Raw genomic sequence first — 23,315 nt, 5'->3', positions numbered from 1 at the left:
GAGATTGCATACTGATCACCCTTTTGTATTCCCAATTTGAGCCTAGCTAGTGTAGTCTTGTGGGACCCAAGTCCACAATGGTACAATGGGTGAAATAGTTGTTACCCACCCAATCCTCTCCTTACAGGGCAGAAATCTGTCAGTGACAATCGGTGGACTGTATGACCAAGATTTCTTTTATCCAGTGACCTTCTTAAGATTTCACTTTTGCTAGTTTGTTTTTCTTGGTTGCGAACAAAAGCTTAAAAAGTCTGGTCACGTTTCCACATTCACGGAATGGAAAGAAACTGCTATACTGCTGCTTTCGCATGGCACATCAATAGATTTCAGTAAACCAGAGACTTGCGGTAACAATAAGCAGCAAGCCTTTCAAATAAAAATGTTACCTCATTAGCCATAATCAGCGAATGAGGGGAAATAGAAAAAGAGTAGTATTTGTTTTGCATAGTAGTAATAATGTAGGCAGCATCCCAAAATGGCAATGAGTCGTTTGCTGTGTACCTTATTTTAATTTTATACATAAGGATGTAAAAAAATAAAAGATGCCAATATGTGTAAACAAAATGTATAATATATTTTTATGTGATGTTTGCCAACAAATAAAAGCTGTTGTTGATAGTTAAGCCTCAGTTCCTGGTGGGCAAGGAGGCAGATGTTTCAAAATCGCCTGTGTCTGCACTTCTGCGTGCCTCACAGCATCTCATCTCCCAAGCTGAGGCTCAGTGACTCTTGGTAATTATAATATAGCTAGCTGAGACGTTGTTTTCTTCTGTGAAAGCCTGAGAATATTGAAAGACTTGTAGACAATAGCCTATTAACACTGAAATTCAAATTACACTGTTGTAAACCTAATGGTTGCTCATTCAGATGATATTTTTATAGTAAAAGTCAGCTAAAGTAATCCATAGTATTATTAGCAGTGTCTTGTTAATATGCTGTGTTGTAGGGTTTTACTGAATGTAGATGCAGTGCCTTAAAATATTTAGTTCCCATCCCATTTTTCTCTTAAATGATTGTACAACATGGGGTTTTGATCAGTTTCACTGGGAATTTTAATTTGTAAATCAAACACTCTTTTTCACAATACTCCACAAAAAATGAGAGAAAAAAAGTAAAATAGTCTCTATTGATTTTACACAATGTGATGCAGCAAGAGTTGCCCATTTCTCCTGGCAAAATTGCTCAAGCAGTTATAGTTGCCAGGTTAGTTGGGGAATGGCAGTGGATAGCAGTTTTTAGGCAAAGATGTTAGCTAGAGGAGTGTGATTCGAGCATCAATAATTTCTTCATTTTAAGCCACCCCATTATTAACCTGGCAGTATTCTTTGGGATATTTCCCTGTTAAAAGACAATTTTTTCCCCCAGCTTACCAACAGCTTAAGCTTTCTATCAGAGGTGAGGAGATTGTCCTCCAGGATCTGTGTGTATTGTGCAGTATTTATTTTCCCATCAGTCCTGGCCAGATTATCGGCCTTTGGTGCTGAAAAGCATCCCAACAACAAATGTTGTGCTGTGAACATCTTTTTCAGTGGCAGTCACTGACTTGTGTAGTTCAGTCAAAGTGGCAATTGGCATCACAGTAGCCTATCTGACAAGTGCCATTCTTGTTCACAGTGTATTTAGAGAACAGACTTACCTAGCCACTCTGCCTGTAGTTTAATGTTTTTTCCACTTCTGGACATGATGGACAGTACTGAGCTCTGAGGTATGTTCATTGCCTTTGAGATGGTCCTGTAATTATATTGCTTTCAGGACCTTAGGCACCGCTAGATAAATTTAGCAAATTTTTTATCACCTTTTGATGTTAATGTGGACAATGTTCTATAAATCTTGCATATGAAAGTAACTGAGATATGGTTTGAACTTTAAATGTAAAAAGAAGTTTTCCAGAGTTTCTTTGCTTCATTTTTACTGACTGTACATTACTCAGAATTTGTTTGCAATGTTTTACAAGCATGCTGTACACATGGAGTCATTATTTAGTAACACAAAAACCTGAGAGTAGATTTTTTCACAAATGAAAATGACTAAAAATAGGAGTTGAAGCCTATTAACAGGTACGAATTTAAGTTAATTGTCACAACCACCAATGTTTTAACATATCAGGTCACACAAAATGAAAAATACCAATGAACATCTTAAGTTCTTTTCGTAATGTGGTAAAGGAAGAGATGTCAAAACCAGCTTTTCATCTCTTACCTATAACCTCTAACCTGTCACAATGTCTATATTGTATTCCACGTATTCAACCCTAGAGGCCTCTGATGGCAGGCTGCTTCTTGATTTTATTTTCAAACTTTCAAACCAGTTTTACCACCAATAGGGCGCTTCTCAAAAGCATCCATTTGGGGCCCCAAGGGACCACTGCCAGAAAAGTAATGGTTAATATAGGTTCTTGGCTAGGCTAGCAATAATTAGAGAAAGGCATTGACTTTTAAGCTTTTGGTTGAAAATGATATATATTTACAGCAAAACCATTAATAGCAAATATATGATGATACAAAGAATCATACAATGTGGTGCCTTAAGTTTCTGTTCAAAGTAGAAGTAATAAGATGCTGATGACCATTCCACTCCAGTATGTTCATTTTTTACAGATTAGACAGACAGAAGGGCGGCACTGTGGGACAGTGGGTAGCGTTGCTGCCTCGCAGTTAGGAGACCTGGGTTCGCTTCCCGGGTCCTCCCTGCATGGATTTTGCATGTTCTCCCCATGTCTGCATGGGTTTCCTCCCACAGTCCAAAGACATGCAGGTTAGGTGCATTGGCGATCCTAAATTGTCCCTAGTGTGTGCTAGGTGTGTGTGTGGGCGTCCTGCCCGGGGTTTGTTTCCTGACTTGCACCCTGTGTTGGCTGGGATTGGCTTCAGTAGACCCCCGTGACCCTGTAGTTAGGATATAGCGGGTTGGATAATGGATGGATGGATAGACAGACAGAAGGAACTTTTTGATGATATTGAGCATTGTAGAGAAGCTGAATAAGTAAACAAAATGACTATTATGACATAATAGAAGAGAAGAGAACTTCTGATTTGGCTAAAGACAAAAAGAACAGTCACAATGAGGCATTATGAAGACCTATTGATATTGTTAAAAAGGAAAACCTGTAGCATTTCTTGACACAGTTCAACTTCTCCAGAGTTGCTGTTGACATGTGTTTTGTTTTTCACTCCTCCTTTGTCAATTGGCCATATTTCAATGATAATATTAATGAACATATATTGTTAGGATCCATTTATGTTAATTAGTGTGAAATTGCTTTGCTTTACATTGTGTTTAAACTAATGTATATTGTTATGTGTGTGGCTCTTATAATTTGTAAAGGTAGCAGTTTTGTTTTGGTTTTTTTTTCCTTTATATTTGAAACAGTGTTGTAAGCCTGTGATTGAAGTGATTTAAGTGAACTGTGTATCACAGGTTATTTATTTTATATTGCCTTTACTGTGTTTTAAGGCTGGCCAAATGTAAGGGCCCATACAACAATACAACCTGCTACATTTAACCTTTGCCACTTTTTTTGGCATTCCTCTTTTGTATTACTTTAGTTTATTTCTTCTTTCTGTTTCTAAATACCCTGTTTTACTCTTCTTGGTAAATCATTTGCAGATATTTTATGTGTCTCTCAAGGCAGAAAACCATTTATGTAAACAGTTTACAGGACTTCTTAAATGATTCATGTACTTTGGCTGTTTGATCGACTGTCTAAGTTTAAAACAAAATGGGGTCAAGCAGAAGGAGTTAATTGTAAGATAGTAAATTTCTTTTAGTATGCTCAATTATTCATATACTCTACATAGCAAGGTCTGCATCTATGTGTTTCACAAACTAAAGTTCTTAATACTACTTTTGGATTTCTTTTACAAATGCAGTACTCTCTGTGAAGCATCTGTAACTTTTCATTGGAACCCATTTGCAATCTGCTTCTAGTTTTCTCTTAACACTTTCTGTAATTTTAACTCCAATCAGCAAGGCTTAAGAAAGTTGTTTAGGATGAAAAGCCAGTAGGCAAGAGCAGTACTTTTAAATTAAAATATGAGCACCAAAGGTAACCCATCAGCAGAAGGAAAGATAAAATGTTCACGTTTCTTACAACCTAAAATCAGAAAAAATTGAAACTGTACAGAAAATGCAAATAGCAGATAGTATGAACCCAAGATATTAATGTTTTGTCTGGACAACTTCATTTCATTTGTTAATATACATCCATTTCTGCATTTCAGGCCTGCAACATAATCCAAAAAAGTTGCGACAGTACAGCATTCACCACTTGGTAATGTCACCATTCCTTCTCACAACACTTAAGACGTTAAGGCACTGATGATACCAAGTGATGAAGCATTTCAGGTGTTATTTTGTCCCATTTTTCTTGCAAACACATCTTAAGTTGTGCAACAGTACGGGGTCATTGTTGTTACATATTTTTTTTCAAAGTTCTCCACACATTCACTAGTGGGTACAGGTCAGGACTGCAGGCAGGCCAGTCCATTACCCGTACCCTCTTCTGCTGCAGCCATGCCTTTGTAATGTGTGCACAATACAGTTTTGCATTGTCTTGTTGAAAAATGCATGGATGTCTCTGGAAAAGATGAGAAAAGACAGACCCTGGCTTTTGGATTTGTTGCTGCAGTCTTTTTGGTCCTTTTCTTCTTTGGTCCAAAGCACACGGTGTCCTTTTCTTCCAAAATATCTGGAATACTGATTCGTCTGACCACAATACATGCTTTCATTGTATGATTGTGTGTCTCCGGAGAAGTTGATTCTATTTACAGATATGGTTAAGATAAGGCTTCTTTTTTGCACAGTAAAGTATTAAATGACATTTTTGAATGTAACTCCATATTACAGTGCTTGACAATGGTTTGCAAAGTAATCTCTTGCTCATGTGGTTATATCCGCTATTGATGAGTGATGGTTCTTGATGCAGTGCCATCTGACGGATCGGAGCTCATGGGTGTTCAGTTTAGGCTTGCACCCTTGTCCTTTACACACCGAAATTCCTTCAGATTCCTTGAGTCGTTTAATGATATTATGCACTGTGGAGGGAGAAATATGCACATCCCTTCCAATCTTTCCTTTAGGAACATTAGTTTGAAACATTTTGATCATTTTCTCACACATTTGTTGACAAACTGGAGATCCTCTGCCCATCTTTGCATCTCAAAGACTCAGCCTTTTGTGATAATGCTTTTGTACCAAATCAAAATTACAATCACCTGTGCACATCACCTGTTTGAAATCACATCATTATTTATTTTACTGGCCCTTATTTGGCCCTGTCCAAGATTTTTTGGGGATGTTTTGCAGACATGAAAAGCAGGAATGAATGTGTATTAAAAAATGAAGTGAAGTTGACTAGACAAAACATGAAATATCTTGGGTTCACACCATCTGCAATGAGATAAAAGTCAAAGTATTTTTTTTTCCATACTGTCCCAACTTTTTCTGACTTCTGTTCATTATTTCCCATTTTCTGTGCTAAAATTTCTGTTTCAAGCCAAGCAAATGTGTTGACATACCTTTTTTAACTTCTGCTGCATGCCTGCTGCTTCTTAATTTCAGCTGGGAGGCCTTTCTGTGTTGTGAAGTTTACCATGCCACTATCAGTCAGCAGAGGGAAGCATTCCAGCATTCACTAACACGCAGAACACCTTGATGCTCAGAAGTGCTTGTTTTAGTACTTAACTCTTTCTTACTTAGTTTTGTAAGCTCTTGTGTTTGGTTACTCAAATTAAACAAGGAGGGTGCATGAAGGCCAGGAAAGCTAATCCACTTGTCTGGATGTTCTGACCTTGGACTATAATAGACACATTTATAGAGTGAACTGTATGAATGAGGTGCAGATTGAGTTTAAAGGCTGATTTCTACTTTTTATTGTCAGTTTTCTTGTTTATAAGCAAACCACTGTAGTACTTGCTCTTTTGTATCTGGAAAATGTTAAAGTTCACTCAGAACAAGGTCACTTCATAATCTGTGTAGTTTATTTATTTTAAAAAATTATAATTATAATACAAATTAATACTCCCAGTCAGTCAACCTGATTAATAAAGTTTATCTAATCTAATCTAGTAAGAAGGCATGATGCACCCCCACTTCCACCACAGTTCTATGACCCAACTCTGAATGTAATGTGTGAAATAGTAACAAATAATGAGGGTCATCATACAAACTTGAACATCTGACACTCTTTGTCATTGTTAAATTTTGTAATGTGATGATATTCCTTGTTGATTCCTGTTCTCATGTAGTGAGTGTTACAGTTAACATGAAGGCAAATTGCTAACAATCTTGATGCATAGCACTAAAGGGATCAAAATAACATGACACTAATGGAAAGGTGAGAAAATTTGTAACACTGTTTGAATAACATTGATAATTTCTTTAAAAGGAAGTTGTCGTAAAAATCGAGTTTGCTCGTGTCTTCATTGGTTTCCACTGTGTACTCCGTTTTTAGTCCCAAATCTCCAAAGATGTACATGTTTGGTTAACTAGCAATTCCCAATTTGCAGAATGTAACAGTGTACGTTACATTAGGCTGAGTGGATCTAGCAAGTTGGTGGATGGATGTCTATCTTGCAATATAAAAATCTGTAATATTTATATTGGAAATGAGGTGCTAACAAGGTTTATACTTGTTTCTGGAGAGTGTTGTTGTGAGAGTTTGGAAACAGAAATGTGTAATTGTGTCCTCTCAGTGATGATTATAATGTAAAACTGAATGAACTCTCCAGTCTTGGTTTTCTTAGACGATATCAAAAGAATTTAAAATAATTGAATGGGAGTAATGCTGACACGCAAATAAGTGAAGCAATAGAATGAAGAGAATGTTCAAAGCAAGAGGTCAGTGCCACTATCAGCAGACATCCCATACTCCAAAAAACAAATTAATGTTAACATAGCATACCCTTTACTCAGAAACCAAACTCGAATTAACCAGTGAGCTGCTTTAAGCCCAGGCAACCAAAATAAAAAGAACAACCAACAAACATTGTATTAAATGCTTTATACATCACAGCAGATGCTGCAGGCATAATATAAGACCATATTAATCAAATGCTACAGCCCAAATTAGTGTCACACTCAATACCACAAAAGAGCATGACCAAAGCAGAGGTTGAAGATATGCACAATATAAGTACCTTCTCATTAAAACATCCTTCCATAACTTCCTACCACTGTTAGCTGCATTCTGTAACGATCTATGGTGTTTTTCCACTGCAGTACTGAGAATGACATAGTTATTTCCATTTTTTTCTGTAATTAAAGTAGTGGAGGTTTGATATCAACCATTTTCTAATATCAATACTGTATTTTTTTAATCTGCTTTCTAATTACCAGTGAACCATGTTGCAAATTTATCAAAAATAAAAAAGTAGAAATATAACATTCACATAACCCTTCAGGCTTTAACACTTGAAAATTTGGCTAAGGTGCATCCCATTCTGTTGAACATCATTGATTTTTGTTTGGAGTCCACATGTGGTCATTTCAATCGATTGGACAACATAAGGAGAGACACTCACCTGTCTCTGTGAAGTCCTCAGTTCACAATGTGTATTACAGCAAAAAAATCAAGTCATGAGGTGAAAGGAATTGGGTGCAGAGGTTAAAGACAGAATTAGCAATTGGTTCAGATCTGGGGAAGGCTACAAAAATACCTGCAGCACTGAAGGTTCCCAGGAGTACAGTTGCCTTCATACTTTGTGGTACAATAAGTTTGGAGCAAACAAGTCCCTTACTAGAGTTGGCCACCTTGCCATACTGAGCAATTGTGGGTGAAAGACCACGGTGGTGATAAAGAACCACAGAACATGTATGGAGATGGAAGAAATTTCCATAAGGACAATTATCACTGCAGCACTGTACCGATCTCAGCTTTATGACAGAGTGGTCAGACAGAAACTTTTCCTCATTAAAACACACATGGAAGCCTGCTTGGCATTAGCGAAAATGTGCCTAAAGAACTCTGACTGTGAGAAACAAGATTCCATGGTTCAATGAAACTAATATTAGCACGATGAGCAGAGCAGTCTCAGATTGAGCCAAAGGTTCACCTTCCAACAAGACAATGACTCTAATCACAAAGCAAAGACAACACAGGAGTGGCTTTGGGACAATTCTGAGAATGTTCTCATGTTACACAGCCAGAACCTGAACCTGAACTCCATCCAACATCTCTGGTGAGACCTAAAAACTAACAGAGCTTGATATTCCACAGAGAAGAATAGCAAAACAATCCCCAAATCCAGGTGTGCAAATCTTGTCAAGTCATACCCCAGAGGACTCCAGGCTGAAATCAAAGCCAAATGTAATTCAGAGTAAAATTAAATTCTTGTGTCAGAGTGAAACTTCAGTTTTTCATTTGTCATGAATGTACAAAAAATTCTAAAATCTGTTTTTTGCTTTGTTATTCCAGGGTTGTGAGTGTTGCTTGATGTAGGAAAAAAAATAAATGATTTTAGTACAAGGCTGCAACAGAGCAAAATGAAGAAACTAGTGAAGGGTCTGAGTTCCTTCCAAGTTCACTGTATATAATTATCCATCCATTATGCAACCTGCTACATCCTAACTACAGGGTCATGAGGGTCTGCTGGAGCCAATCCCAGCCAACACAGGGCGCAAGGCAGGAAACAAACCCCGGGCAGAGCGCCAGCCCACCACAGAGCACATGCACACACCCACCAAGCACACACCAAGGACAATTTAGGATTGCCAATGCACCTAACCTGCATGTCTTTGGACTGTGGGAGGAAACCGGAGCACCCGGTGGAAACCCACGCAGACATGGGGAGAACATACAAACTCCATGCAGCGAGGATCCAGGAAGTGAACCCGGGTCTCCTAACTGCGAGGCAGCAGCGCTACCCAGTGCACCACCGTGCCACCCCTGTATATAATTATATTGAATATAACTATGTGTAATGGAGAGAGCTCTTTGAATTATAGAAATTAGCCTGAAAATTGCAAATAAGTTTCAGATTGCTTGTATGTGTACATATAATTGTCAGCATTGTACAAAATAATATAAAATTTTCATATGAAAATACATACATGATCATATCTTTCAACTCATGAACAGACACTTGAATGTATATTTACAGCTATATCCTAATAATACACAATAACATACTAAAGGCTCAGTAACAATTTTTAATAGTGACTGCTTACCTAGGTACTTATTATCCCTACCTAAAACATTATGTAATAACAGCTAAATTTGACTTGAACAGTTTTATGTAGTAATTAAATACCCAAAACAGTTACACATTAGAATATAGACTGCACAGTTTGGATCTTATGGCACTTATGTACTCAAGTTAATGTATTTAGTTATGGATACATTGGATTTTTTTAAACACACTAATCATGATTACATCTTCATCACACGGCTCCATAATTAATCCCTAATGTGTATCCCAATGACACAGCTGTCCTGTTTTCTTTATGCATCACACCATACTGTTTTTCCCTCTTGTCCTTTGCTCTTCTTTTCTTTTTCTCCTGTGTCTCTCTTTTCCTCTGCTACATGCTACCACTTAATTCTTAAGCACCTGACAGAGACTGGGACATTGTACCCTTCCTTAGATTATTTATATGGCTACTTTTATTCTTCTCTGACCTTTGTCATTTTAACCCATGGAAAAATGAATTGTTCGTGTCAGGCCTGAGAATTTTGTATGAATTGAATGGCTTCCACTTGGGACTGGAAACCATGGATGGTCATTCCTAAACGTTATAATCATAAGTGCATTTAGTTTTTACTGATTAAAGCTGCCAATATGCAAGAGTTGTAGAAGTGAACAGCACCCATAGGGCCTCCTCTAAAAATAGGTGTTTTGTCTACAGGTTGGACAGATCCTTTGCTTTCATCTTTGTCTAACACCATCTCCATTTTACCTCTCTACTAATCTGTCCTCCTCCTTTTGACTGCAATTCTCATCTTTTTTGTCTCACTTAATTGACCTCTGGAAGGAATGGCCATTTGTAATGATTGTTTAAAAAGATGACAAGATAAAACCGCGTTAGTTTCAATTATTGTGATAAGGAAGGACAGTTGAAAAGAGCAATCTAAAGGCAGCCATAGGCCATTACACTAAAAATGGAAGTCTAGAGTCTCAACACCAAAATGTAAGCTGAAACCAAGCCTTTTTAGCCTTTGCTATTTTTCCTTTGCCAAGAGAATCAAACCTCAGACACTTCTTTGTTGGTCCCTCCATGTTTTGTAGCAAGAGTGTGTTGTTTATAAAAGTTATAAGCAACAAATAAAACAATGGAAACAGCCAAAAAATGAACAATAAATCAGGGCAGCAACTTATGTGTTTTTGATACCATTTAAATCCTAACTAACAGTTTCTACTTCTACACTAGTTTGCATTACCTGCCATCCACACTCTCTTGATCCAAAACAACACTTTCAAACATGGCTCCTAGGCTTCATGCCCTTTCTATTGTGTAGCCAGACCCATATATTACATCTGTAGACCTTCATGTAAAATAAAATTCATCAGTGATTCCATGGCTCACCTCAGCATTTTCAGCAAGTGGGGTGGCACCAACTAAGATCACACTAGTAGTCATCTAGCCATTCCAAATACTCTTATGTCCTCTGTACATCTAACATATCTCCTGGAAGGCTACACCAAGGAGACACTCTGGCCTTTTTCTAGAAATGTACTGTTCTCTTAGAACTCTTTAAACTGTTGTCCACTCTCTGATCAAATTAAACCAGCAAATTAACAAATACAGTAACTTCAAGGCAAGACAGAAAGCTAGTGGAAGGATGTAAGTGATATCTCGATCAGCTCAAACACTTTTTTTATGTTACTGATAAACATATACAACAAAATCACTGGTGCTAAATTAATTTCAAAATAACAATTAAAATTGTATACAGTATATGTAAAGAGTTTTTCCATCTACACTCTTTAAGTGTTAATTTAACACCAGTGCTTTTTGCCATGTAGGTATTGTGTATATTAGTAAAAATCTGCAGTGGAGAAGCTAGAGGTCCCAAGAGGCCCTTTTGCTTTGTATTATTGGGTCTGTTTTTATTGTTTTAAAAGTATGCCACAGTCGTCTTTTTATTTTGCCACAGTATAATTAATAAGTAAGGCTTCTTTAATTAAGATTTGTCTTTTTTTAAACAATCAACTGCTATAAGGTGTTTGTAATAGGACATTTTAAAGCCTTTAGCTTTTATTTAGTTCTGTTTTTTATTTATTTATTATTATTATTTTTTTTTTTGAAAGAGCAAAAACCAGGCCACTAAACACCGAGTCCTTTCTAGCGGTGCTCTGAATGGAGGTGATCCTCATTGTTTAGCTGCTGCTCAATATGCTTTGTCAGCAATTATCCAAGTGTGGCTCTGGGTGTTACTCAATCAGCCTTTACAGCTCCCAGCTGCTTCATGCTCACGCTGTGAAACACGCAGCCAGCCGCTATTACAGTTACTCCAAGCAAAATTTCACAGTCTTTTGGCTCAAACTGCTGGCAACCTTCCTGAGGACTCTGAGGAAATGATTCCATAAAGTGGCATAAATTAATGTGACTAATTAACATGATGTTAATTATTTGTAAATTGTGTGTTTGGATACACATTACTTGAGAGGCATATGTTCTGTTCTGTGCTAACTGAAACAAGTGACTGTTAATCCTGTCAATTTACATTTGCTTTTTACAGTCCTGCCATTGTGTGTAAGCCCAAAAAAAGTTAATAAAGAATAGGGAAAAAATTACAACAAAATCATTAGCGTTAAAAAACAATCCTGTACCCTTACTGTTTTACTTTGTTTCATTAAGCATATATCCCGCCATTTTTTCAACAGGGGTTGTGGAAAGCCAAATCCAGTCCAACAGAAACATAACCCTTCCTGGGGACACCAATTCCCAAAGGACAAGCTCACATACAGTATATTAAATCAATTTCACTTCCCCAGTTAACCTAACATGCACATCTTTAGAAGGTGGGTGGAAATGTGCAGCTAGAAAGAATGATGCTGGAGACAAGCCAAAAATTAATAAATCAAAATTCGGCTCCTGCAGTTGTGAAGAATCTTTGCTAACCACTATGCCATTGTGGTGTGTTCACTTAACAAATGCTAAAGTATGTTACTTCATCTTCTGCGGCCATATGTTCCTGTGCAGAATTTCAGGGAAGCGTGGACTAAGCCCAGACTTGTAGTATCTCATGTGAGTTGGGCATAATTTAAAGTGACCAATTAATCTTAAGTGCAAATCATTGGGAGGCTGGAGGAAAGATTCTGAGACAGTAGTACTACCCAACCACGTCCTTCTCATATTGTTTGTAGTGAATTTGCAATTAGTTACTGTGTGGGGGCCTCACTTGAATGATAATACAGTAGGTTGTGTGTGAAAAATGAGTACCTTGAGTACTAGCATGTATAGTTATATTTATAGGGTGTGATTAACATTCTTGATGTTAACCCTGACAGTTATACGGCCTCTGAATTTTATTTTATTACAGTTAACCCCAAGTCAGGTTCAGGGTGATGTGTAATGATTCGTTTTACAGTGTTAGCCTGAAAAACTTTAAGGACAGTATTCTGCTGCCATCTACTGGATGAAATAATATTTTGCTGAAAAAACTAACTCATCAATATTTATTAGTGGTGGCAGTGCCTTCAACCAAAAACACAATGGCAAAGGAAAAGCTGTAAAGCCAAACTGAAACTAAACAAATGCTCTAATCAAGCAAAAGTGACGTTAACATGGACAATGAAACTGACATTTGTTCAGTAGTTTCCGAGAGTACCGCATACCAGTTTTCAGAGATTTTGTTGTTTGGTGTTGGCTTCATGCAACTGCTGCACCTCTTATTTTGTCCATTTACTAGTAAGCCTGGTCTAAAGATTTCTTTCGATTGATAAAACAGCACAGGATCCTGGTTGGCAACCCCCCCAGTCACCCAACACACAGTCTAGTCCCACCATCTGGAAATGCTGCAGCCATATGTTACGTGGGCATCCCCTGACTGATCAAGCCGCTCGGTTCCTCAGTATTGAGAATCCTGTAATCTTGATCACCCTAAGGGAAATCGTGCCACATGGCCATAGTGCCGTAATTGACCCTCCCTCACAATGCAGGTAATGTGCCTCATTTGGGACTCCATGAGCCACCGCTCACTCTACACAAAGTCAAACAAGCAGTACCAAAGGAGTCCAGACTTTGTCTCAGGTTACTGGATAGCGTCTATGTTTCACAACCATTTCACAAAACAGGGAGCACCAGGACTCTAAAGACTTGGAACCTTGTCCTTTTGCAGAGATATTGGGAGCACAACACACCCCTTTTCAGCGACGTCATGAGACCCCTACCCATGTGCATTCCTAATCCATCTACTGACTTCATAGGAAGAGTCATCAGAGACATTAATGTCACGGCCAAGGTAAGTAAACCTCTCGATGATCGACATTTTCTCAGCAAAAAAGACTTCTTTGGGATGTGCCCAAGAGTTCATTAAAGGCCTGGATCTTGGCTTTTATCCAGGACACTCACAGGCCCAGACACTCTGACTCCTCACTCAGTCTAATGAGAGTGAGCAGCAAGTGAGACAGGTAAGAGGTTACAAGTAACAATTGTATAGATGGGTTTGACTTTTTATCTTATCTTAAAAAAGAACCTCAGAATTTATTTGGTACTTTTTGTGTTAGGTGCATATCATATGCTATTTAATAATACAGTACATTCCAGGATACACACACCAGCAATCCTTCATATCAAGTCAATTTAAATAACCAGATAACATGGTATAACAAGATACTTTTCATTGGGGTGGCATTCATTTTCACAGTATGTTCTCACTCTGCTTACAGGATGTAAGCTTAGGTCAATACTCCCCAGAGAGTGAGAGAAATCAAATGTCTTAAGTTGAGCCAAATGAGAACTCTATTGGCTCAAGTGATTAATTGTACTTCTGACAACAAGGGTGTCCTCTTCATAGAGGTCTAATACCTTTTGAAACCAGCTACTGTAGCCCATTGTATGCAGTTAGAGAAAACTACAGGGCCACTTTTCTTCCTTTAAACAAATTAACTTTGTATAAATAGATAAGATAATTAATAAACTGATATAGTAATAAACAAGTGCATTATCATGAAATAAACTATTATGTCTTCTGCACATACAAATTTGGTTTGATTTTATACTGCCTGATTTCAGATGACCCTTTGCTAAAATGAGCACTTTCCTTTTTCATGTTGATAATAAGTACAGTAGTTCCAGAGTCTGAATTTGTGGTGAGCATTTTTGCTAGCTGCCTTTTTCATTTCTTGGAGACACATTTCATAATGATCATTATTGAAAGTATGAACAGGAATTATCTTTGGTCAGTGCTATCTTTTGCACAGTTCCAACAAAATTAATATTCTCAGAAAATGGATTTTATCAAAGATGAAAAGAGAAACTGCTATGAGTGTAGGCAAAAAAATCTGTATCAGATTATGCCACATGAAACAACAGTCAGCATGACCATATTCATTGTCAGCATCAAAGTTGTACTAGTATCAGTGACCCTCTTCCACTTACCCAGGTCCTCCCTGCGTGGAGTTTGCATGTTCTCCACATGTCAGTGTGGGTTTCCTCCAGGTACTCTGGTTTCCTCTCATAGTCCAAAGACATGCAGGTTAGGTGCATTGGCGATTCAAAAATTGTCCCTAGTGTGTGCTTGGTGTGTGCGTTTGTGTGTGCCCCGCAGCGGACGGGCACCCTGCCCAGGGTTTGTTTCCTACCTTGCTTGTTGACTGAGATTGGCTCCAGCAGACCCCTGTGACCCTGTAGTTAGGATATAGTGGGTTGGATGGATGGATGGATGGGTTAACAAACATTGTTTGGTCTGCTGAAATGAGCATTCTGGCTCATACTTTGTTCAGGCTGTACAAGATATAATACTGGCACAACCTGTGGTCAATATGCTGTATTAGCATCTTGTCGGATCATAAATATTAGCTTCTAGGCCAAGAAAGTAAGTGCTATATACATTATCTAAGATTCGGCTCATTTCTCTTGGTTTCCCTTGATGTCTTGGAGAAAATTACATCAATAACACACAAAATATGATAAATGTACCCTTTTGGAGGAATTCATTTCTCAGAATATATTTTTTTCAAATTTTAATATCAATTTGGCCTTTAATCACTGAATTATCAAAGTGAATATTTGAAAGGTTGGTAACTTAACCTTTAGTTCTGGAGCATAATAAGCCAGTAAGGGTAACACAATTTCAAAGAACTGTATTTTGTGAGGTTTTGATATCAGTCTGTCTTGAGAAAACCTGATGATTACTGCTACAAACATTAACAATTTCAACAGATAAGTTCCTTATTTTCAGTTTTGCTCTTCTTAATCAGGTGAAGTGGCATTGTTAGTCTGAACTCCCAAGACACAAACTCAATATAACAGAAAAAGCACAGACAAAAAAAATCAATCCTTGAGGATTAACCAATCACTGAGTAGTTCTAGCCATTTTATGTTGACAGAATGTAGCACTTGTCATTGTAAAATGTGTTGTATACACTGCAAAAGAGAATTTAGGGACAATGGTATCCTGAAATTAAGACTGATTTACTAAATTGTTTCCTGGTATATGATGTAAACATTCTGAAGTAAGAAGAGCTGGGAAAAAAGACATGTGCATTTGCAGAGGAGAGGCCCTTGGTTGGGGGTTCATACAAGTGAAGCTGCTGCATATGAGGGGACTGCATTTTAGTCCAAAGTAACAGCACGTTGAGAAAGTTATAACTTTAGCTTGCAGCCACATTTTGGAATCGAGACATACTTATCTTGGGGACAGAAACTCAAGTTTTTTGTATAAAGTTTATTTAACCAAGACAAACAAGATCTGCACTGCCCACATCAGCATCTTGTTTCTTTTTCATATGGCCATTTCTCTTTGTGATGGACATATACAGTACAGAGATATGCAAGCAACATTACCCAAGGATTTTGCATTTTAAATTGCACAAATAAAAGCATGCATGTGAAATACGGTGTAAAATAATTAATAAAAACATGTTTAATGTATGAAGTTGTTTTTCCACAAAGAGTTGTGACACAAATCCATTTTGGAATTAGCAAAGACAGTATCTTGGAATGAACGAAGAATGCAGTTGACAGCAGTCACATGAGTTTGACATATCAGTAATACAGCCAATGGCTGTTAATTATTGATGAGCAGAACCGAAACTCTGTGGGTTTTCCTAAAATGATACTTAGACTGAGGCTAGAATTATAATGCTCATAATATAATACGTGACAGATTTCTTTTTTTCTTAATTGAAGTCGTTGTGTTTCTTCTTTAAATATAAAAGTTCTTTCAATAAAGTAAATTAATAAAACTCGGGCTGCCACCAAGATCTTAGACTGCTTTATCGTTTTAGAAGGACAATATGAATATTGTATATTACTTTGCTGATAATGAATATGTTAATTGTCTTGCTCTGTACTTGTATTGTGATTCAAGCCTATGTTTTTAAAATAAATACTGTATTGCCAATACTTTTCCCCTAGATATCTTTATAGGAAGCTAATTTGGCTTCTTCAACAAATTGTTGTATTAAAGAGGATTGCAAATTAAACTGACCTGGAAAAAACATGCATTCAGCATTTCACACATTTGAAATATTGCATTAAACATTTTGTGACTTGGCACTTCCTGTTCTTTATTAAATTCTATACTTAAGTTTTGTAAAATTCATCTCAATAATATTCATGTTCATATTCATAGCTTCAGCTGTTCCTTATATATGTAAACGTCGTGCTGTTGTTTATCGTCCTGATATAATCTGTTTAAACATTGGATGTGTGTGTTTTTTTTTTTTTTGTTGTTTTTCTATTTGTTTTGATTATTTTTTTGTAAATGTCCTCTCATTGACATTTTGTTGTGAGTTTTCTTGATGGGGACCACCATGTTGCTAACAATGTAGATGCGAGTTCAATGCACTTCAGTGGGCTGGCAACAAAATGAGTGACATTATTACGTTGCAGTAACAAAACATGGCAGGTACACATGAACCAAATATAAAGAAATGCAGAAAGGAATATTAGAATTTTATTTGGGAGAGACTTAGGCATGAGTTTAGACTTGGATTCCAATTTTTGACTTGGTTTAGGTTTCTAGATTTCATGAACTCTTGTCAATTGACTTTTGCTTATACCCGAACCATTCTCTTGTTTTGCTTTGGAAAAGCACATCTCTCTGTTTCTGCAAAGCAAAATTTGTATAAAACAAAGATGGTGGTGAATGGAAAATAAGATCTGAAAAAATATGATCAGAGGACTTCTTTATGACCAGTAATGCAGCATCTTTTCACCATTGTGTTTACTGAATTTCTAAAAACATGTGCGGCACTGAGCTATTGCTAAGGCTTGTTTGTAATTTTCTCCTGTTGTGATTACTACAGATAATTTTTTTCTCCATTTGGTTGTTACAGTTTCTCAATTCTGCTATCAATTGTTATCTTTCACTGTGGTTAATCTAGCTTCACTGTACTAAACATGTTTTTTCAACTAGTGTCATATATATATATGACATGTACATCATCAAATGCATGGTTTGAATATGCATATTTTTCCTTTTGTTTTTATAAAAAATAAACATTCTGTTCAGTTATGCTATCTGCTTCTGAGAGCTTGTATAAGTTTCATGAATACTAAAGAAAAATGCAGTCCAAGTTTGCACCACATGATAATCCTCGAAATTTACTTTTGTTTCCGCAGCTATTGGAAGAACACTCATCCCTCGATATTTCAGCACTGTCTTTGAAGGAGGTGTTACAGATCTGCATTACATTCTGAAACACTCCAAGGAATCATTCCACAACTCATCAATCACAGTGGACTGTGATCAATGCACCATGGTCACCCAGCATGGAAAGCCAATGTTTACAAAGGTAACAGTTCTTTTTACATTTCCCTCTAGAAATTACTTAAAGAGCATCAAGGATACATTTTGAGAATTGTCATTGATCTGACTTCGCTGAATGGTGTGACTGATAGTATTTTTAGTCTTGGGCCACCAGGTTTGATATGTGGCTATGGTACATTTTATGTGAATTGCAAAGAGACTGGGATGGAAAACTGAGTGAAGAGCAGATGGAATCATTCTTGAAATACCTTGTGAGGTTAAAGTGCGGCTAAATAGTAATATGACACAGTTCATAATGTCTGTGCCATTTTTGTAGCATTATTTGATCCATTATGGCAAATACAGTTAGAGGATCTAGTTTCCTTTTGTACTTGCATGTGTAAATATGATATTTACCATATTTGTACGTAATATTGTTACTCTAGCTAGACATTTTTTCAACCAGTTTGCAAAGAACTGAAACTGTAAAGGAATCTTACAATTAAATTTTTTTTTATCTTTACCATCTTTAAACATCCTCTAAATCCTGCCAGTTTAGCAGGTTGTAGCCCATCATTGTGGAAAATTGAATCTTCCTGTGATGTTGGTAGGATTTCTTATCCTGCAGGCAGCTTAATGTATTGATAGTGTGATCCCTTTTCATCTCAGAAACCAAGCAGAAGTTAGGCTGTGATGGCCTACAGAGAATCTCTTCCACAAATAATTATAGCTACAGGAGTAAATACAACATATACATATATTCATTGAAATGATGTCCCACTACAAACTTTGTATATTGATTACTATTTGTTGAAAGAAATCTAAAAACAAAAATGTATATTTTTGAAGTAGGTATCATGCTGCAAAACCATTTATCAGTCTTAAATCCCTGCCCATATGCCCAATGCAGCAGAGTAAACGGCTTAATCCTATCAGTGTTCAGGTAATCAGCATATTCACTGTGATTGATTAATATACATTATAAAAAGTTAATTTATGAAAATGGGTGCCTTATTGTATGAATTGGATATGTTTTATGTGATTTATATTATATTGTTTAATTGGATGGCGAAGTACAACTATAAATTGATCATTCATCAAACAGAATTTTAAGGAGAGGATTGAAGTTTGTGAAAGGATATTTCCTTTAAAATGAGGCAATGTTATAAATACTCCACACTAAAATATCCCTTGAAAAGATTCACCATTGAATATGTCATGTATGTAGAAATTGAAACTTTAACAAATAACATATTTGCATATCCCAATAGGTTTGTGCTGGCTCTAATAGCTTTCACAGACACTAAATTCTGACTCAAGTGATTTTAAAATAACAACAATTTGATTCACTTTTGTTAGTTGTTGATTGTGTAAGAGGAGGAGGATGTTGGGAGCGCGTTACGACACCCACCACACGATAACACCTGAATTGGGACCCGAGTGCAGTGGGTGACACCTCAGGCACCACACTGGAAGAGTGTGAGGTTTTTTACGGTGGCTGGTGTAGGGCTTATGACTAAATGTAGTTCAGATTTCTTTAATATAAAATTTTTGAAAAAAGTATCCAATTAAGAGGTAAAGTCGAAGTTTACAGGTAAAATGGTTGGCTTCAACAGACAGTGATGGTTAGCTGGTCATTGCAGCACTTTACTGATAATTATGGTGTTAGAAAGATTTTGAGTGATAGGAATGCAGTATTGAGGTTGTTTTAGTGTAAGTAAATGCAGAGTTCATATTTATTAGTCAAATGCATAACAAATCACAGGTCTGTGCTTAGGGAGCTTGTTTGGCTCTTAATGTTATTTCTAGGTATGTCAGATTGCTTTTGTATGTTTTACTTTTATATGAGTCAGCCAGGGTTCTTCGCCTGGTTGCTCTTCAAATTTATTTGTCTTTTTTGGTCATGTTTGATTCATTTGTTTGTATTAATGTTGTTATTTATGATGATTATTTGAACTATTTAGTGTTTTTATTACTGTTGTGTATTATTCATTTTCCATGTGTCTATTTTCTAATATATTTGGTGGGTGTTTCCCCAAGAGGTGAGCTCCCCTGTCCATCTCCACCTTGGGACTGTTCTCAACTCTATAAAAGCTGAGATAACGTAACATATACTCCTTTGCAGTACATTATGTGTACAGCCTGCATAATAATTCACTTTCAACAAAAAAGATAACAGTGGTATATCTTTCATTTCCTAAGAACATCGGAGTACTGGGGTGTTTTCCGAACAAAGATTTTTAGTGAAGAGGTATTTAGTTGTATGAAATTAAATCAAATGTGAAAAACTGGCTGTGCAAAAATTTGGCCGCCCTTGTAATTTTGCTGATTTGAATGCATGTAACTGCTCAGTACTGAATACTTGCAACACCAAATTGATTAGATTAGCTCATTTAGCCTTGAACTTCATAGACAGGTGTGTCCAATCATGAGAAAAGGTATGTAAGGTGGTCAGTTTCAAGTTGTGCTTCCCTTTGAATCTCCTCTGAAGAGTGACAGCATGGGATCCTCAAAGCAACTCTCAAAAGATCTGAAAACAAAGATTGTTCAGTATCATGGATTAGGGGATGGCTTCAAAAAGCTATCTCAGATGTTTAAACTGACAGTTTCAACTGTAAGGAATATAATCAGGAAATGGAAGGCCACAGGCACAGTTGCTGTTAAACCCAGGTCTGGCAGGCCAAGAAAAATACAGGAGAAGCATATCTGCAGGATTGTGAGAATGGTTACAGACAACCCACAGATCACCTTCAAAGACCTGCAAGAACATCTTGCTGCAGATGGTGTATCTGTACATCGTTCTACAATTCAGTGCAATTTGCACAAAGAACATCTGTATGGCAGGGTGATGAGAAAGAAGCCCTTTCTGCACTCACACCACAAACACAGTTGCTTGTTGTATGCAAATGCTCATTTAGACAAGCCAGATTAATTTTGGAACAAAGTGCTTTGGACTGATGAGACAAAAGTTGAGTTATTTCGTTATAACAAAAAGCGCTTTGCATGGCGGAAGAAGAACACCGCATTCCAAGAAAAACACCTGCTACCTACTGTCAAATTTAGTGGAGGTTCCATCATGCTGTGGGGCTGTGTAGCTAGTTCAGGGACTGGGGCCCTTGTTAAAGTCGAGGGTCGGATGAATTCAACCCAATATCAACAAATTCTTCAGGATGAAGTTCAAGCATCAGTCACAAAGTTGAAGTTATGCAGGAGTTGGATATTTCAACAAGACATTGGCCCAAAACACAGTTCAAAATCTACAAAGGCATTCATGCAGAGGGAGAAGTACAATGTTCTGAAATGGCTGTCACAGTCCCCTGACTTGAATATCATAGAAAATCTATGGGATGATTTGAAGCAGATTGTCCATGCTCGGTAGCCATCAAATTTAACTGAACTGGAGAGATTTTGTATGGAAGAATGGTCAAAAATACCTCCATCCAGAATCCAGACACTCATCAAAGGCTATAGGAGGCGTCTAGAGGCTGTTATATTTGCCAAAGGAGGCTCAACTAAGTATTGATGTAATATCTCTGTTGGGGTTCCCAAATTTATGCACCTGTCTAATTTTGTTATGGTGCATTGCATATATTCTGTTAATCCAATAAACTTGATGTCACTGCTGAAATACTACTGTTTTCATAAGGCATGTCATATATTAAAAGGAAGTTGCTACTTTGAAAGCTCAGCCAATGATAAACAAAAATCCAAAGAATTAAGAAGGGTTCCGAAATTTTTCATATGACTGTATATGGTAGATTCTTTTTTGATTATCACTGAGTAATGCATTTTTGAGATTATTGCTCTGTTTTTTTTTTATTTCTCTTTGGGAATTGTGTATTTCATACTTGTTTGCCATTGAATTGTCTATTTTTGAAGGTAAACTCCCTTTGTGACCTTTCTGCTCTTCTACAGAGAAGCTTTTTCTACAGAGTATTTTGTGTAACAAAGTTTTCATTTTATGAATATTCATTGTTTAACAATTTTGTTACACAAACCAAAGTTTGATGGACCCTTTCACTTTTATAATGAACACAAAGATCATTTAAAATGAACACAAAGATCATTTAACTTACCTTTTATGTTCTCAAACAGTAGGAGAACTGAGTTGTTGCGACAGAGTTTTGTACAGACTGCCTCCACATCTTGTACAGTATCAGACAGAAGCTATGTATGTGCCATTTCACTTACTTGTACTTGTAGTGAGTGACTTGATAAGGGCAGTAAAGAGAAAATGAAGATGTGTGGGTCAAGAGCAGGCCAAAGTCTGATACCAAGAAAAAAATGGAACTCGGTCAAAAAGCAAACAGAAATTTGTTAACAGGGTAAATTAAGTTTATCTGTCAGAACCACAGAAGTCAACCTGTAAACCGGTGTCCTGATGAAATCACAATCTAGCATGCTTCAAGAAATTTGGGGATTAGTTCCTATGGTAAACTCTAATACAATAGCCTAAAATGGCAGTGTCCATTGCAAAAACTAAATGATATTGTGGCAAAATGTAAATAAATTTTGGACTTTGCAACAAAGCAGTATACAATGCATCAAAAAGGACCTTAAGTTCATAAAATCAGAGTGTCGATAACCTATATTCAATAAATATATGGTTAGCCAGAAAAAATAAAAGGAACTTCTCTCAAGGTAAATTTGAAACAGTCAACTGATGCATAGAAAGTTTCTGTTTTAAGATAGATGAGTTTGAAAATCAACCAGTGGTTATTGGTGTGATGTTTTAAAATCAAAACACTTTGTACAGCACACCTTATTAGAGATCTCTCAACTGAAATTACACTTGCTTGTCAAATTTCTTTGAAGAGTTTGTCTGTCAAATTGCGATGAAAAATTGGTCCACTGAGAGCTGAATTTTTTTCTTTCAGACGGACATGATAATGACAATAGATAGGTACTTTTCCCATTATATGTGTACACACCAAAACACATACAGTAGACATTCATGTTAAAGTCTTAAATATTTACTCAGTTGGTTCCTTGAAAACTGAAAGCCAAGTGTTACCTAGTGAGCATAATTCAGTTTGATTTCATCTTTCTTAAACCTTATAGTGTCTGTCTTCTGCTGCAATCTTCTGATTATTAGCATTTTATTAACATTTCCTATAGTTTACTCTTGAGGATTCCATTTTCTGAAGACATGAAAACTTTAAAAAAAAAAAAAAAGGAGATGAGAACATTTGCTTTATTCCTTTTCTGTACATTTTATTTCTCTCTTAATGCCCTAATACTCTGGTCCTTTTCTTTGACCACTGTTTTATTGTTAAAATACTGAAAGAACTTCTTGGAATTATGCTGTTGCATTTTCAGAAATAAAGTTAACTAGCCAACCCGCGACGTACCGTACGCCGCATAATCAGGCCGGTTTTTTAATGATTTTTAAGCACAGGGAGAAAATTAACATTCAAAAAATCGGTAATGTAATAAATCAGCAAGAAAAGCAACATTG

General features: G+C 36.7%; 1 protein-coding gene across 5 annotated transcripts in view; it reads left to right on the top strand.

Moving 5' to 3' along the window:
- LOC120527752 (LIM domain-binding protein 2) overlaps nt 1–23,315 on the top strand; it is a 468,646-nt gene that overhangs the window by 296,908 nt on the left and 148,423 nt on the right. For all 5 annotated transcript variants that reach the window (XM_039751537.1, XM_039751536.1, XM_039751534.1 and 2 more), the window contains exon 3: nt 17,731–17,903. In XM_039751537.1, the coding sequence (XP_039607471.1) occupies nt 17,731–17,903 (173 nt within the window). The remainder of the gene's footprint in view (nt 1–17,730; nt 17,904–23,315) is intronic.

This window comes from Polypterus senegalus, chromosome 4 (assembly GCF_016835505.1).
Source record: "Polypterus senegalus isolate Bchr_013 chromosome 4, ASM1683550v1, whole genome shotgun sequence".
In the NCBI taxonomy this organism is placed as follows: Eukaryota; Metazoa; Chordata; class Cladistia; order Polypteriformes; family Polypteridae; genus Polypterus; species Polypterus senegalus.
The sequence above is the reverse complement of the archived record's forward strand: the minus strand, read 5'-3'. Positions and strand labels throughout refer to the sequence as shown.